Raw genomic sequence first — 17874 nt, forward strand, 5'->3', positions numbered from 1 at the left:
CAACAGTGGTCACATCTGATCTGTTGATTTTCATGTTTCATGAGCAACACATAACTGTCTTCTTGGAAACTGTTACTCTGTGGAACACGCAACGAAAAACAGTGTTATTTTAATTTAAAGCCTAAGCCTTAAGACATGCAGTGCTGCAAATAAGAAATACATAAGCTCTCTTTTCCTTGGTGTGCACAGCAGTAAGATTACCAACCAGTCCTGAGAGGCTGTGATTAGTTTTGTTGAACTAGATTTGGGAAGTTCAGATTTTGAAGGAACTGGCTTTCCACGTTCACAAGTCTGTATTTCATCCTGTTTTGGAGTGCAATTTTCGATGCTTCTCTTGATGTAACCCTTGAAGATTCTGTTTGACTCTAGCAGCAGTGTTGATCAAAACCATTTGCTGCAGAGTATTTATGCAGCTTTCTCTACTTCAGTTTCACAGTATGTATCTTTTAAATCTACAGCTGTCATTTTTCATTAGTGTCGGCTTTTAGTTTAGAAATTACTAGAACTATCTCTGCTGACTTCATAAAAGAAACTAGTGGTCTAGGATAATTTGTACTTCAATCCCATTTAAACTAGCTTGTTCTGAGATTCACACAATATCTTTTCCCATGTCTTTTGGGGAGAATTTCTCTGTCCGAATAAAGGATATTAAAATTCCTCATCACAATCAGTGTGAAATGTTAATTTTTTTATTAAATGAATGGCATTTCCAAAGACACCCCAACTGTCAGTATTAATAGTAAATATTTGTATTGTGGGAACAGGGAAAGACCTCAATATGAAAAGAAATCTACAGATTTTTTTAAACCCTGTCCTTTCCCCCAAATGTAAAATGTAATTAAAACAAAACTCTACAAGTGAGAATGTAAATAAAAAATGAGGGCATAACACAGAATAAATGAAGATAACAAAAAAACCTAAATAACCCCAAACAAACCATCCATAGTCTAGTGATGGGAATAAATTGATGGTTCTGAATCTTGATGGTTTAGGGTTTGATAGCTAAATCTGAGCAGCCTCCAACATAAAAATGCGGTTATTTGAATGTTCTTTCTTCTGCTTAATGCATACTTTCTGGACTGGTTTCACTTTAGTCTGCTTTTATAGAGTCTTTGGGAAAATTTTCTCTATATTTAATTTCATGAAGATTTTTCTGACTGAATTGTTTAAAAGTGACATTGAATTGAAAATAAACCACGTACACAGTTGCAGAAGGTGATCATCTGAAAGAACAGCATGGAATATCAGAGTAGCTTGTTAGAGGACATGTCTAGACTACATCCCTCCTTAAAAGAGGGATGTAAATTAAACATATTGAGATTGCAAATGAAGCCAGGATTTGAATTTCCCGTGCTTCATTTGCATAATGGCAGCCGCACATTCTTTTGAAAATGGGTATTTCGAAAGTGAAACCACTGTCTAGACACGGTTCTTTAGGGAAAAAAAAACCTAAATGAGGGGAAAAAACCCTCATTTTTTGAGGAGTACAGATTCTTTTGAAAAAGGATTTTTTTTTAAAAGAACTGTGTCTAGATGGAGGTTTCACTTTCAAAATACCCATTTTTGAAAGAATGTGCGGCTGCCATTATGCAAATGAAGCACAGGAAATTCAAATCCCAGTTTCATTGTCAATTTCTATATGTCTAATTTACATCCCTCTTTTGAAAGAGGGATGTAGTCTAGACATAGCCAGAGTGTTTATTTACTTCTTATATTCAATATATGGAAGTGCATGCATATGTGACTCATAAATATTACTATTAAAGGGATAGTCAGATTTTAGCCCCTACGTTTACCTGCTGTAAACAAAAACAAACAAACAAAAAAGCCCACACATTCATGGTTTCTTTTAAGCTTTGTATAGTCAAGATACTATGAACAGTCTTTGCTTTTTTAAAATCTACCCATATAGTATCTGCAGTTCAAACATGAACCATTGTAACATTCTTCTTGTTCAGGAGAACTTAAAATTGACTAGTCATTTTTTATTGTCCAAACTGAGTGAAATGCAAAAAGTAAACTTCACATATAGGGGCACTTCAGTTTTCCCCAGTGAAATGTTGGTACCCAGGGCTGTAAGAGCAAGTACAGTGAAACCTTTGTTATCCAGCACTCTGTTAACCAGAAAGCTTTGTTAAGCAGCATCGCCCCCAGACACAATACTGTCACATCTTCAGGTGCACAGGCCTGGCTTGGTTTGCCATGATTGGCTTAGCAATTTTTTTATTTAAGAGGTACTAATCATCTTTAATTCAAAATAGAAATGTGAGATCAACTGCCTCTCACTGCAAAACTACAAATATTAAAAACTTGACTTTTACTATTATTGTCCATTGGTTTTTCCTAGGTTGATGGGACCCCCAGATAACTGGAATTTTTAGATTACCGGAACGCCCTAAACCCCGAGCGTGCCGGATAACACAGGTTTTACTGTACTAATTTCTCCCTCCCCACTTTTGTTTTACCTACAAAGCAGGGACCATCTGACCTAATTTCTTAAAGATAAACTAAAAGTAAATAAACACTTTCTGTAACAGTATAAAAGAAGTCTAATGATTACAACAATATGAAAGTGATTAGACAATCCATAAATTGCTAATACATTGTAAGAAATGCTTTAAGTGGTGTCTTGTGTCTTGGCTGTGTTGTCTATATATTCTATTCTTACCTTTTAGAATTTTTTTTAACAGATTTCAGAATTCAGAGTTCAGGAATTCTTGGAAACATGCTGCTTTCTTGACAAAACACATTCTACTTATTTTAGCTAGAAACATTGAACTTCCTATTAATCTGTATTCATTAACTCATTTGCTTTGAACATTCAACATTTTTAGACCAGTTCTAAAAAAAGAGATAATCTACTCTATTACTTTATAACATGTTTCCAGTGGGGACATTTTTACTTACATTTAGTAATTTGTCCTTCCATCTTATAACCAGACAGCCATACAAGACTAGGTGTTAAGTTTCTGAATGGCCTCTTTTCAGTTTATAATTCACTTTGTAAAGAAAACTTTACATTTATAAGACTGATGTCCCATTATAGTAAGTGGTCCTGCACCAAAAATATTGACGAAGATATTTTTAACCTCACTTTGAAATTTTGCAATACCTTCTGCTAGTTGTGCATTATGTGAAGAATATATGTTTGGACAGTGTGCCTACAGCTTAACGAGGTTCTCATTTTGAGATTATCTTGTAGCCTCATACATATCTTCCAAGAATTCATGAGCAGAAGAAATGGATAACCCTAATAAGGCATCTTTTGTTTTGGCCATTAAGTACTGGAGTACTCATAAGTATTCTTTATGAGAGCTATGGCAGATCTTCACAATTTTTAAAATAGATTTCATGTGTATTTTCATTCTACTGTGGTCTACCTGAAAGGCATATCTTCATAAGTGTTTTTAAGGGGAAATGTCTTGTTAGGTTTTTCTAGCTAAACATTTATCAGATGAACCATAAACTATGCTGTATATGCAGTATGTTGTGTTTTAATTTGGCCTGTTGTGCACTGCTTTGCCATCCTAAGCAGGATGATTGTATAAATAATATATGTTAGGATTTAAAATGAAGCCCTGAAATATCTATTAACTGATTTAAATAACATGTTTGAAGTCTAACTTGATAAGAGTAGATAATTACCTACTTTTAGCTTCTTAGTTCCAACAGTGACAGAAAATCAATTTTGGAAGATGTATCTTATGAGAAAAACCGAAGACAAACTATTAATATAATATAATTCAATAAGAGGCCCATACTCTCTTCTCTCTACATATTTCATTTTAGTAATCCAGATTTACAGATTTAGTTAACAGGTGTTTTAAAATGCAAAACCTCTTAAAATCAAATTCCCTACTACTCTTTGGTCAAGGTTTTTCTTGTAGTCAATGAGTACAGAGTCAGCTGAAGACCCATGTGCCGTTGAACTATGGAGCCCCACACGACATTCCCAGGGAGCTGAAGACCCAAGCCCCTAGTTCTGACTCTGTATTTAAAAATATAGTAACTCCCCCAATTTAAATAAATAGTATTTGAATATTGTTTGAGTGCAATTAAAATACAATTAGTTTACATTATTTTTTTAAATTACTTGACAGCCCAACCTTCCATGATTTAATTCAGTCTTAAAAGTTGCTTCTCCATTGCATATGTTTTTTTTTCACCCTATCCTTTCCATATTTTGCTAAAGCATTTGGAAGTAGCCATTAGCTGTGGCACCAACCATCCTCAATGAACCAGTAGTCTAATCTGGTCTGTCAATTTGACTTGTAAGCAGGATTCAGATTCCCTTGGTGTATTTTAACCCAACAGTAGAATTCATGTGACATGCTACTTTTTTTTTAAACTGAGAATCTTATATATTCTGGATTCTGCACTTTTGCTCTCAGAACTATAAAACATCTCAACATCATGTTCACTTGCCTCCAACTTATTTATTTAAAATCATTTCATAATGAAAAAAGCAAAAAGAAACAACTTCCTTTCCCATCAAGTAAAGACACAGAAATCAATTCCTAGAATAACCACCACCACCACAGCAAAGCCAGCTATCTTTAAACAGCCTCAAATACTTCCTCATGCTAGATGACTGGCAGCATGTCTTCCAGTTGAAGAGTTTCAGTCCAGTTTGGATCAGGAAGTAGTATCAATTCCAAATGCAGGGCAACCAGCCAGCTCAAAATCTACCACCTCTACTGATTTCAGCTCAAACAACAATGTATGAGCAACCAAGGCTAGTAAGTGGGCTGCATGAGTGGCTCTCCTTCATCTCAGTGAGTCACAAGATTGAAATCAATCATGTGCACTAATCATGACCCCAAGAATAAGATTAAATACATAAATACGTGGCATGCTGAATAGTTTAAGACAAGTAGAAATGCTTTAATCATTCAAATATTAATACAACTGTCATCAACTTCAAATAATAAAAAAACAAACATTTACACTTCACAATATTAACTCCCTTTCCCTCCTACTCTCCCAAGCATGTCCCACACTTACCTACTCCCCTCTTTCCCTACCAGCACTTCCAGAGTGACAGGAATTGACTGATTTGCAGCGCCAAAGTTCTGGGAGGGATGGGGCATGAATCATCCAATTCATGGTACTCTGGCAGTGCTGGGAGAGAGAGGGGGGAATAGGTAAGTGTAGGGTGTAAGAGACATGCGGGAAGGGGGCAGAGAGGGGGTGTGAGGACTACACAGGGAACCCAATTGTTTATGTTGCTCACCCACTGCTTTACACCATACCTGCTATTATAGGTAACTGATATAGATTCTTGAACATTTGTATTATTTGCTTATGTTGAGATAAAGAGATGACTACATGTAAGAGGGTAGTCCCATGCACATAAAATGGCCATTTATTTTCTGTTGGCTGGAAGCCAGCGGAAGGAGACACGAGAAAGAAGTAGAAGCAGAGATCACTGTGAAATTGAACTGCAGAGGCACCTTTGTTCAGTCACAATTGTTTTTGTGGGATTCCAACATGATTGTTCCTTTACGGATTTGGAAGTGCAAATGGTCATTTTGTGATTATCCCCTCCATTATGACACCTCAATTTGAAGACTAAGAAAAAAAGAAGCTTACACACACTAAAGCAAACAGTGAACTGATAATCTGTTTTATATCTTCTGCATTCCAGAATTAGAGTTAACTCTTATTTTACCTTTTTCTATTCCACTGATAGAGATAGAAATATCTCTCTCGATATGATATATAGATATACTAGTGGGCTGCGCTACCTGCTCGCTATGCTCACCAAAACCCTGTTAATCTTGCACTAAACCCAACTGCACTCTTCATGGCCCGAAGTCACTTGCACACTTCTTTGCACCCGCCCCATCACACCCCGGATGGGCCCCTCTATCCGAACGCTCAAAGCCCATCCCAACCGCTCATGCCCTTCAATCACCAGCCATCTCCCCTTCTCCCACAGCTTTCCCACTTCCGGCCCACCCACCAATAAAATAGTTCATCTGTGTGCAGAGTTCGGAGCCTCTCCTGGCAGCTAGCATGGGGTTTACAGAGAAGTGACCTGTCAGGGAGGACTGTGCTCTGTGGGCTTGTGGGCTTGTAAATGAAAACTAAACACAATCCATAAAATGGGACCCAACTCCAAATGAATCCCCTTTGTTCTGGGTGCCCCTGGGCCTCCTGCTTGCTAGCAAGGAGCAGGGGCTGGGTTATGTGCAAGCGGACAGGTAGGGAAAGAATTTTCCACTCTCCACACCCGATTACTGCATGTCTTTGCAGGGCAGCAGTGCTCCAGATGTGCCCTTCCAGTTGGCAAGCAAGCTCCCGCTCTGGGGCTGGGACATGATCCATGAGGACAAGGTGCAGTGGAGATGCATGGAACCACGAGGGACCCCTCAGCATTATGCACCCATGCCCTGCTTAGAACCATATTTGGGTCACATGGAAAGACAGCCCGGTGAAGTAATCTGGGCCGCTAGTCCTTATCCCGGAGCTTCATGACCCACAGCCCACCTCCATCTTCCATTCCTACAACCCCATCCTTCTGCTTCCAGTCTCCACCCACCCATCCTCCCTAATGCTCCAAGGCCACTGGAGAGTGGGGAGGCTATGTGGCTGGGAGGGGAGGCAGGTGGCAGGACACAGAGTGATGTCGTGACATCACTTTCATCCCACAGGACATTTTTTTAATATTTATAGAGAGACTAGAAAACTTATCTAGTGTTACCAAGATACTTTAGGGCTGGAGGTTGGGGTGTGTGTGCAAAAGTCAGGGCAGGGCTTTGGGGATGTGTGGGGCAGTAGGGCAGAGAGCTGGAGGAATGGGGGGGTGCAGGAATCAGGGTGGGGGGTTGAGGATGGGCTCAGGACAGGTAGTTGGGAATGAGGGATGTGAGAGGAGCTGACAGGGAGCTTTTTCTTTTCTCTGAGCCCCCATGGCCAACAGGGGGTCTTTTCTCTTCGCCCTGCCAGCAGGGACCTTTCCTCTCTTCCAGGCCTCCCTTGGCTGGCAGGGACCATTTTCTCTCCCTAAGCCCCTTGGCCAGCAGATTTCCTTTCTCCTCTCCCAGCCCCCTGGCCAGCGGGGGCCTTCTCTTTCCCCCAGCCACCCCAGCTAGAAGGGGCCTTTGTGCCCCCTCACCCCCCATTCTAAGAGGCTTTCTCCCTCCTACCTTCTCTGGTGCTGTTGCCAAGAGCCAGGGAGAAATAGTTTGGGGTGGGCGGGGTACTCACTCTGTCTGGTGACAGGAAAGAAGGTGAGTCCCAGCTGGCCACTCTCTTGGTGATGCAGCTGCCCCTAATGGTCACTCTGTGGTATAGCTCTCCCATGCACTCACTGCCCCCAGTGGCCACTGTAAGTATTGCATCACTCCACTCTGCCCCCTCCTTTTCCATGATATGGAAAACAGTCCCATTTCCAGCACTTCTAATTTTCCTGGCACAACCAAACCCTATGTTGCTTTAAGTTAGAATAAGAGACACTGCATGCCAAATTTAGTGACCCTAGTTCTTACCATTTAAGAGGATTTCTTGAACAAATGGACTCACAGACACACAGACAGACCCTCTCTAAAATACACACATTAAGCACTCTCTCTCTCTCTTTTTTGGAGGTGTTCCAGCCTTTACAATTTCAGCAATTTTAATAAATTCCTTCAGAATATGCTTAATCACCAGCAGTTAGGCTTTCTTATCATAAGTGCTGTAGATAATGTTCGCAACAGTCTCCAGGACAACTAAATATGTTCTCAGTGCATATTACAGATTTTGGGATTGTTTCTATAGTTGCAGAGAGATTTAATGACTTTTTAAAAAAGAAAAGCACTGGCCAATGCTATATTTTTAAGAGAAAGGCGAAGAGCTCAAAGAAAAATACATATTTTTCAGGCACATATATTAAAAGTACGAGACTACCAATCTTGAAGCTCCCTAGAAGTTGGTAGCTCTAACCCACGTGGATAGGTTATAATACTAATATAAGTAAACAGTGGAGTACTAAGTGGCTCATTGTACTGTTATGAGTCCTGCTCCTTCAGTACAGATAGCATTGAGTAATACCAATACACTTCAGCTTTTATTTTATTTTTTTATTTGTATATACTATCACTTTTTATTGCCTTAGTTTTCATTAACAACTAGAATCAGCATATTCTTGAAAACAGTTTGCTATAAAAGTAAATTTATTAATTTTAATCTCATCATTTTTACCTGTGTAAACTTGTCACATGCATAATTTATGCAAGGCACGTATGAAAGTTATTTTATTAATTTCGGTTGTCTTTATTGCCCAACTGAAGTGAGAGATCACTTTCATGATTGCTTAGATTAGTAATTACTTCATAGGTTTAGATATTGTGAATATGCATTTAGACATATATAAGAGGAGATATATACAGCCGTCCAACCCAAAGGGGAGGTGCAGATAGCACTGTGCCTCAAAGGCACCCTTCTGAGTCACAGCTCTTTTAGAGTCCCTGATTTGCCCAGGGAGAAGGAAAAAGAAGATCTGCCAGCTGGTATAGTTGGACATAGAATATTGGCTTTGTATTCTCTCTTTAAACTTGCATATGAAGGGGAAGTGGCAACCACAGGTCTGCCGATGGGAGTGGGGGAGGCGAAAGGGGGATTTTACCTGGGGCCCAGTGGTTCAAAGGAGGCCAGGGCTCCTGGATGCTGCTGTTGCTACTGTGTCAGAGGCGGGAACCCTGGGTCCTTTAAAGTGCCACTAGAACATCATGCTGTATCCTCTGGGCAGTTCTAAGGGCTTGCAGAGTTGGTGTGGTATGCTCCAGGTGGCGCAGAGGGGCTGGCTGCTCCTAGCCTTGCCCCTGGCCCTGCCCCTTCAGTTGGTGGCCCCACACCTTCCAGGAGCATGAAGCTAGCTCCAACCTTGCCCAGGTGCCTGCAGAAGCTATCTTCACCCCTGGGCAACCATTTGGAACTTGCCCTCCTCTTGCAAGGACTCAAAGTACAAGTAAGGCCTTCATTGCAATAGGAACAATTAGCAGTCTTGGTCATAATGAATGTTTTGCATGCTAATATTTTAAATCTATTTTTATGCAAAATATATGTTTAGATATTTTAATTCACTATCCAACTTTGTCACAGTTACAAAAACTGTCGGCCTCAATAAGGCTATCAGGATGTGAGGGGAGGGAATTTCCTAGATTAGACTAGACTATTTTAGAAATATTCTGTAATGAGCTGCAATGTATAAAGCAATATAAAGGTCAGGAAATACTCTGATCACGAAACTTTCAAAATTCTGCTTAATTCCCCCCTCCTCCCCAAAAAAAAACTTTCCAAAAAAAAATGTTCCCTACAAATCAATCTGGCATATGACATAGATAAAAGAATAATTTCTTTTCTTGAGGACATGATGGAGAATTAAAATCTGGCTGTAATTGTGAGTTGTCCTCAGCCTTAACGATGGAACAGTTATTCTCCATCCTTTACCATTATCTATATTTCAGACTTGTAACTGAGAGCAAATACTGATCAACACATTTTTCATGATAATACCTATGAATAAGTACGTCATAGAATTAATTATAGTAATTTGACTAAGCTGTAACCGAAAGGGCAGCAGCTGGGTTCTTGAAAACAGATGGCATTACTGATCTGAATAGATCTGATCTTGAGTAATTTTCAAAGCTAAGCAGCACTGCGGGTGGTTATTGCAGTACTTTGTGTGGATGATCAGAAGCATTTGTAGGCTAAAATTTACTCCTGGTGCTAGTAGGTGCAATAAGATTCAAGTTCATGGCGTTATGCCCACTCTATATCTTATAATGCCTATCACTGTGGTAGCTGAATTTGTCATTTAATATTGTTGGCTTCTCTATATTTAGCAACAGTAATGATTGTATATTCAGGTATATATACAGTATTGGGTTACATTGGCCTCATGTTATCTCTTTCTGGGTTTCAGCAAAAAGGAGAGCGGAAAAAAATTATTAGCCAGCGACAGTGCAGACATTGGCTCTGATTTTTTTGTCTACTAAACAAAATCATTCTTAGATAGCATTTTACTATCTGCCTGCCTCCCTCTCCTGATATTGAGGGTATGACTTGAGATAGCACCCATTTTGCAGCGAGACCACTTTGTTTTGATGAGGCAAGGAAGGGGAATTTTATATAAGGAAGGGAGGACTCTGATTTGAGGGAATGATAGTTGAGGAAGGTTCTAATCTAGGATTCAGAGCAAAGTTAAGGGGTCGATTGACTTGTGGGGGAAAAATATAGTGGGCATGGGAGTGAATAGGCACACAGGTTCTGACTGAGAGGAGAACAGTTTGAATTAGGAGGCTCGAGTACATGGGGGAATGTAGTCAAGTGGTGAGTGCAGATACGAGTGACTTGGCAATGGGGGTAAGTGGTAAAATAGAACAAGTTTGTAGACGAGATTGGAACTAGGAGAAAACAGTGAAAGGATCACACGGGGTATGTCTACACTACAAAGTTAGTTCGAACTAACGGATGTTAGTTCGAACTAACTTTCATAGGCGCTACACTAGCACTCCATTAGTTCGAATTTAATTCGAACTAACGGAGTGCTTAGTTTGAACTAGGAAAACCTCACTTTACAAGGATTAAGCCTAGTTTGAACTAGCTAGTTCGAATTAAGGGGTGTGTAGCCCCTTAATTCGAACTAGTGGGAGGCTAGCCCTCCCCAGGGTTTCCCTGGTGGCCACTCTGGCCAACACCAGGGAAACTCGTCTGCCCCCCTCCCGGCCCCGGATCCCTTAAAGGGGCACGGGCTGGCTACGGTGCCCGTGCCAGGTGCAAGCCTGCCAGCACCCCGCCAGCAGACCCTGCACCTGGCACGGATTGAGCCAGCCACCTGCTGCCCCCCAGCCCTCCCCCTCTTCCCGGGACCAGGCTGGTGGCTCCCGGGAGCTTGCCCGGGACCGCAAGAGGCGGGCACCCGCCTGGTCCAGTGCAGACATCGTGGACCTCGTCCACGATCTCCGCACTAGGCACAGGAAAGTGGCCGTCTAGGGCAGGAGAGCTGCCAGCCTGGCAGCCACCCAGGAGCAGGTGTGCAAGAGAATCAAGGGGGTCCAGTGAGACCCCGACCCTGAGCCCTGAGCTTACAATGCCATCCTGGGTCAGACCAAAGGTCCATCTAGCCCAGTAGCCTGTCTGCCAACAGTGGCCAACCCTAGGGGACCCTGGAGGGGATGGACCGAAGACAGTGACAAAGCCATTTGTCTTGTGCCATCCCTCTCCAGCCTTCCACAAACCTTGGGCAGGGACACCACTCCTGCCCCCTGGCTAATACCACTCCAGGGACCCAGACTCCATGACTTGATCTCACGTCCCTTTAAACTCTGTTCTAGTTCTAGCCTTCACAGCCTCCTGCAGCAAGGAGTTCCACAGGTTGACTCTTTGCTTTGTGAAGAACAACTTTCTGTTACTAGTTTGAAGCCTGCTACCCATTCCTTTCCTTTGGTGTCCTCTAGTCCTTCTTTATGGGAACTAATGAAGAACTTTTCTGTATGCACCCTCTCTACCCCACTCATGCTTTTAGAGACCTCTATCCTGTCCCCCCTCCATCTCCTCTTTTCTAAGCTGAAAAGTCCCAGTCTCTTTAGCCTCTCTTCATATGGGACCTGTTCCCAACCCCTGATCATTTTAGTTGCCCTCCCCTCTTCCAGCCTCTCTGTTCCCCTCTCCCACCTCCTTTTCCCAGCCTCCCACAGTTTTGTTCAATAAAGACAGATTCCATTTTGGAAGACACGTTATCTTTATTTTCTACATCAAGAAGAGGGGCGAGGGAAGGGTAAGTGGAAGGAGGTGAGGGAGGAATGGGGCACGAGCCTGCGATGGGGAGGACTGGGCTGGCTCTGTGGGCTTCTGGGGGTGGAAGCTCTCCTGCAGCCCCCCAATTGCCCCCTCTCCCCAAATGGCAGCCTGCGGCAAGTGCAGCCGGGCTGATTGTCGAGTGGTGTGATGTGCTCAGTGTGGGTAGTCCGGGCAATCCAAGCCAGGACTGCTTTGCAAGCGGGGCACCCCTGAGAACTGTCTGTCCGGGGTGGGGGTCGGGTCCCTTTAAGCACAGCCCTCGGCTAGCCTGAGAAAGCATCTCCACGCTCTAAGTTCTTCTCTGCTGCCCTGCCGGCACTGCTTCCGGCCATTCTTAAGCCCGGTTCAGGGTCCACTTAATGTGGACATGCTAGTTTGAATTAGCAAAACGCTAATTCAAACTAGTTTTTTAGTCTGGATCCGTTAGTTCGAATTAGCTTAGTTCGAATTAAGTAATTCGAACTAAGTTAGTTCGAATTAATGTTGTAGTGTAGACATACCCAGAGAGCCTAACTCTTCTTTTCCCTCTTTGCCTCCCTCTGGTCATCTGAAGAAGTGGGCTGTGCTCACGAAAACTCATGATACCATCTACATGTTTTGTCAGTCTATAAAGTGCTACCAGATCATCTGTTGTTTTTTAAGTTTTTGCCTGTTCAGTAAATCAACTCAGTTTTTCATCCTAAAACTAAAAGAAGCCCTCTTTCTTTACAATTCTCACCAGCTTCCCTTCTCCCTTGACAAAGCACTTCTCTCTGATAGCTCCAGCCAATATTTCTTTTTGAATATATAATCAATCTGCTGGGGAGGCGATTGCTACCTGCAGCCTGACCTGTTATTTGAGAGTACTAATTGCCACTAAATTTTGATTTAATTAAAAAGATTAAAAAATATATACCTAGGAAAGTACTTTGGACAATTGATTTTGTATTTTCTATCCACCTTCCTCCATACACAAACATCCTTCAACCCTTGCTATCTTATTTCTGAGAAGACTAAGATTTGGTCCTTCATTTTGTGCATATCAGGGCATTAGGCCTTTGGGCTGAGTCTAAATTGTTATTTGCCAACTTACCTAAAATTTAAAAGATCTAAACAACAAAACTAAAGTAAACCATATTTTCATTTAACACAGTGATGTACTTTCTCAGACCACAGAGTGGTATGAAACTGCTGGGCTTGGTTTGTGATAGCAATAGCGAATCAAATTCCACAGTTCATTTTGCAGCTGTTGGAACTAAACCAACCCCTATTTGTTTGCTTGTATGTTTCAGATTCACAAACTGGAACCATCAATGGGAACATAACCTCTTCTTCCCCAGCAAGACACTCTCTTTCTATCCATTCAGCCCTTTGACCTTAAAAACAAAAACAATACACCCACTGTTCCCCCCCAAAAAACCCAAACCTCTCCAAATCTAAATTATCCATTTATCCTAAAGGTAAAATGGAGATTCTTGAGATGACCATTGGGAAAAGACAAAGGATTAATGAAGTAAATAAGTTAGTTATCTAGGAGAGAATATTTACATAGGGTTCATGATTAATACTGTATGAATATGCTTCTCTTATATTTATAGAACATTTTAGGCCTCAATCTTAGGCCATCTCTGAATATGTTTGAGGTCTATAGCAATACTTTGCACAACTCTACCCTATGGTAATCAGAGTGTTTCTAGACTACAGGTTTTTTTTTTTTAAAGGGGCCATTTTTTAAAAAACTTCCCCTGCATCTAGACTGCTGACACATTCTTTCGAAGGTAAATTGAAAAAATGTGGCTGTTTTTTCAACTGCAGAAAACCTCATTTTACAAAAAAGAATACCTTTTTTTGAAAGTGCTCTTTTGAAAAAAAGTACTATATAACGCAAACTATGCCTTTTCAAAAGAGAGCATCCAGATTGCCCGGGTGCTCTCTTTCAAAAAAGCGGGTCGCTTTTCGAAAGTACTGGTTGTAGTCTATGTTTTTTTTCAAAAGAGTCTTGCAGTCTAGACGTAGCCATAATGTGGTACCGAGGTACAGTATAATGTTATAGATAAAAAACGACATAGTGCCTGTTGACTCTACCTATTTTCAGATGTCATCGGCCTCCACTACTGTGTTTTCAGTCCCAGCTTCATCTTTCCTTGGGTTTTTGTAGGCTGAATACAGAAAGTCCAATTATAGTGAAAAGTAAATGACTTTTCACTTTTCAGTCTCTGGTTTTCAAAATTTCCAATATTCACAAAAGGAGAAAGAGAGGGGTGATGAGGTGGGGGAGGAAAAAAGAGAAAAAAAAGTGTGAAATGATAGTTCATAGCTTTCAGGGGAAATGCGTATTTCTAATGTTTCCTTTCTTTCTGCTAGCAAATGCAGTTTGGCTTGTAGAAACAAACATGAAACAGGCTGTGCAGTTTAAAAAGCCTTTGGGAACTTGAAGCTTTCATAGTTTGATACGAGATAAGAATGTGTGATTTTTGCGAACAATGCCTTGTTCTCTTCTTTCCAATGTAACTTTGTATGTCATATAGAGTCTAGCAGACTTTCAACAACCATTAAATCACTGGGCAGTTCTATCAGATACTATTGAGCACATTTTGTTGTTTGCTACTTGATTATTATTTAAAAAATAACAAATAGTTAATGCATAGAGTGATAGATTCTGAGATAATTTAAGGTGCAGAATTAAATACTAGAGGCTTGGGAGATTTTAAAGTCACATCATGGCTGCTCTTTACATAGTTTGTGCTTTGTTAATTCATAAAATTACAGTATTTTCAGGAAATTACTGTAGAAAAGTAATATAGATAGAACAATTATCCTTTCATTTACCCCATAATAGTGTCATTCCATTGATTTTACATGAGGTACCCCTGATTTACACTGTTTGGGGTATGGCTATGGCTATACTTCAGTTTGAAGTTAATCTGAAATTGAAACAAAACCAACCAAACAAGCAAAACCCAAACAAACAGAAAGTGTCACTGTGGCTTAACAACCAAGTAATAGAAGCAGTTAGAGATGAAAGGGCATCATTTAAAAAGTGAAAATAGAAAATGAAAAAATAGAAAAGAGCATAAACTCTGTCAATTTCAGTTTGAAAATATAATAAGAAAAGCCAAAAAGGAGTTTGAAGAACAGCTAGCCAAAAAAAAAAAAAAAAGTAAGGAGAAAAAGTTTTTAAGTACATCAGAAGTACGACACTGCTTAACAACTAGTGGGGGCACTGGACGATTGAGATGCTAAAGGAGTGCTCAAAGATAAGGTCATTGCAGAGAAACTAAATTAATTCTTTGCTTCAGTCTTCACGGTTGAGGATATTAGGGAGATTCCCAAGCCTGAGCCATTTTTAGGTGCCAAATCTGAGGAATTATCCCAGATTAAGGTGTCGCTAAAGGAGGTTTTGGAACACATTGATAAAGTTAACAGTAACAAGTCACCAGAACCATATAGTATTTACCCAAGAATTCTGAAAGAACTTGAATATGAAAATGCGGAACTATTGACTATGGTTTGTAACTTATCCTTTAAATCACCTTCTGTACCTAATGACTGGAAGACAGCTAATGTGATGTCAATATTTAAAAAAGGCTGTAGAGGTGATCCTGGCAATTACAGACTAGTAAATCTGAGCTCAGTACCAGCCAAATTGGTTAAAACTATAGTAAAGAATAAAATTGTTAAACACATAGATGAACATAATTTGTTGTGGAAAAGTCAACATGGTTTCTGTACAGGGAAATCATGCCTTACTAATCTACTAGAGTTCTTTGAGGGGGGTCAACAAACATGTGGACAAGGGGGATCCAGTGGATACAGTATGCTTAGATTTCCAGAAAGCCTTTGACAAGGTCCCTCACCAAAGGCTCTCAAATAAAATAAGTTATCGTGGGATAAGAGGGAAAGACCTCTCAGGGATTGATAACTGGTAAAAAGACAGGAAACAAATCATAGGAATAAACTATAACTTTTCAGAATGGAGAGAGGTAACTAGTGATATCCCCCAAGGGTCCATACTGGGACCAATGCTATTCAACCTATTTATACATGCTCTGGAGAAAGAGGTGAACAGTGAAGTGGCAAAATTTGCAGATGATACCAAACTGCTCAAGATAGCTAAGACCAAAGCAGACTGTGATGACCTTCAAAAAGATCTCACAAAATTAACTGATCGGGTAACAAAATGGCAAATGAAATTTAATGTTGATAAATGTAAAGTAATGAACATTGGAAAAAAATCCGAGCAATATATACAAAATGGTGGGGGCTAATTTAGCTATAACTATTCAAGATAAGTACAGGCAGTCCCCGACTTACGCGGATCCGACTTATGTTGGATCCGCACTTACAAACGGGGCTTTTCTTGCCCCGGAGCTCACGGGCGGTGGGACCGCCCAGAGCGCACAGGTCCCGCCACCGCGTCCTCCGGGGCGAGAAAAGCTGCTCCTGGTCTCCCTGGTGTGTTGGGGGGGACTCCCCAGCACAGCAGGGAGACCCGAGCAAAGCCACACAGGTGGCGGGACACCGCTGCCCGTGCGGCTTTGCCCCTTTGCTCCGCTGCCCGTGCGGCTTTGCTCCTGTGCACAGCAGGGAGACAGGAGCAAAGCCGCAGAAGCGGGGGACCCCACCGCCTGTGCGGCTTTGCTCCAGGGCAAAGGAGCAAAGCCGCACGGGCAGCGGGGTCCTGCCGCCTGTGCAGCTTTGCTCGGGTCTCCCTGCTGTGCTGGGGGGACTCCCCCACAGCACAGCAGGGAGACTGGAGCAAAGCCACAGAGGCGGCGGGACCTCTGCGCCTTCACGGCTTTGCTCGGGTCTCCCTGGTCTGCTGGGAGGGGGAGAGGGCGCAGCTAGTGTGACCCCCCCTCCAGCAGACCAGGCTTTTGTTGCGGGACGCCTGGGGTAGAGCAGCTGGGGTGCTGCCGGGTTGGTCCTGCGGGGACCTACCCGGCAGCGCCCCAGCTGTTCTGTCCCATGAGTCCAGATTCATCTGCTGTTGAAACTGATCAGCGGCTGATTCCAGGGAGCTGGGGGCAGAGCAACTCTGCCTAGGGCTTCCTGTAGTCAGCTACTGATCAGTTTCAGCAGCGGCTGAATCTGGAGCCAGTTCCGACTTACATACAAATTCAACTTAAGAACAAACCTATAGTCCCTATCTTGTACGTAACCCGGGGACTGCCTGTATCAGAGGGGTAGCGGCAAGGAGTCCTGTGTCACCTTATAGACTAACTGAAGTTAGTCCTCGCTGCTATTCAAGATGGAGTCATTTTGGTTAGTTCTCCAAAAACAGCCACTCAATGTGCAGCAGCAGGCAAAAAAGTAAACTGAATATTCGGAATCATTAAAAAAAAGGAATGGAGAATAAGACCGAGAATATCCTATTGCCTCTATATAAAACTATGGTACACACATATCTTGAATATTGTGCACAGATGTGATTACCTCATCTCAAAAAAGATATATTGGCAGTAGAAAAGGGCACTAAAAAAATTATAGGTTTGGAATGAGTCCCATAGGAAAAGAGATTAAAAAGACTGGGACTTTTCAGTTTAGAAAAGAGGAGAATAAGGAGATAGAGGTCTATAAAATCATGAGGTGTGCAAAAAAAATGAATAAGGAAAAGTTATTTACTTATTCCCAAAACATAAGTACTAAGGGGTCACTAAATGAAATTGATAGGTAACAGGTTTAAAACAAATAAAATGAAATGTTTCTTCACTCAGTGCAAAGTCAACCTTGCCAGAGGATATTATGAAGACCAGGATTTTAGAGGGGTTCAAGAAAGAGCAAGGTAAATTCATGGAGGTTAGGTCCATTAGCCAGGATGGATAGGAATAGTGTCTCTAGCCTCTTTTGTAAGAGCCTGGTAATGGATGACAGGAGAGGGATCATTTGATGATTCCCTATTATGGTCACTCCCTCTGGGCATCTGGCATTGGCCACTGTCAGAAGATAGGACACTGAGCTAGATGGACCTTTGGTCTGACCAGATATAGTTGTTATGGAAATTTTGATGCATAGAAAGTCTGTTTCCAGACCAGGGATTCAGACATGGATCTCACACCATGGGAAGTTCCCTAGTCACTAGGCTAACAGTAATGAAGGCATGCAAAG

General features: G+C 41.6%; 1 protein-coding gene across 11 annotated transcripts in view; it reads left to right on the forward strand.

Annotated features, from left to right (window-relative positions):
- Positions 1–17874, forward strand: part of PCDH15 (protocadherin related 15) — a 1468744-nt gene that overhangs the window by 1020020 nt on the left and 430850 nt on the right. For 8 of the 11 annotated variants that reach the window (XM_075935032.2, XM_075935036.2, XM_075935034.2 and 5 more), the window contains one exon: positions 6259–6339. The exons of the other annotated variants lie outside the window; for them this stretch is intronic. In XM_075935032.2, the coding sequence (XP_075791147.2) occupies positions 6259–6339 (81 nt within the window). The remainder of the gene's footprint in view (positions 1–6258; positions 6340–17874) is intronic. 11 annotated transcript variants of the gene reach the window in all.

The sequence above is a fragment of the Pelodiscus sinensis genome, chromosome 8, assembly GCF_052426305.1.
Source record: "Pelodiscus sinensis isolate ZL-2025 chromosome 8, ASM5242630v1, whole genome shotgun sequence".
Classification (NCBI taxonomy): Eukaryota; Metazoa; Chordata; order Testudines; family Trionychidae; genus Pelodiscus; species Pelodiscus sinensis.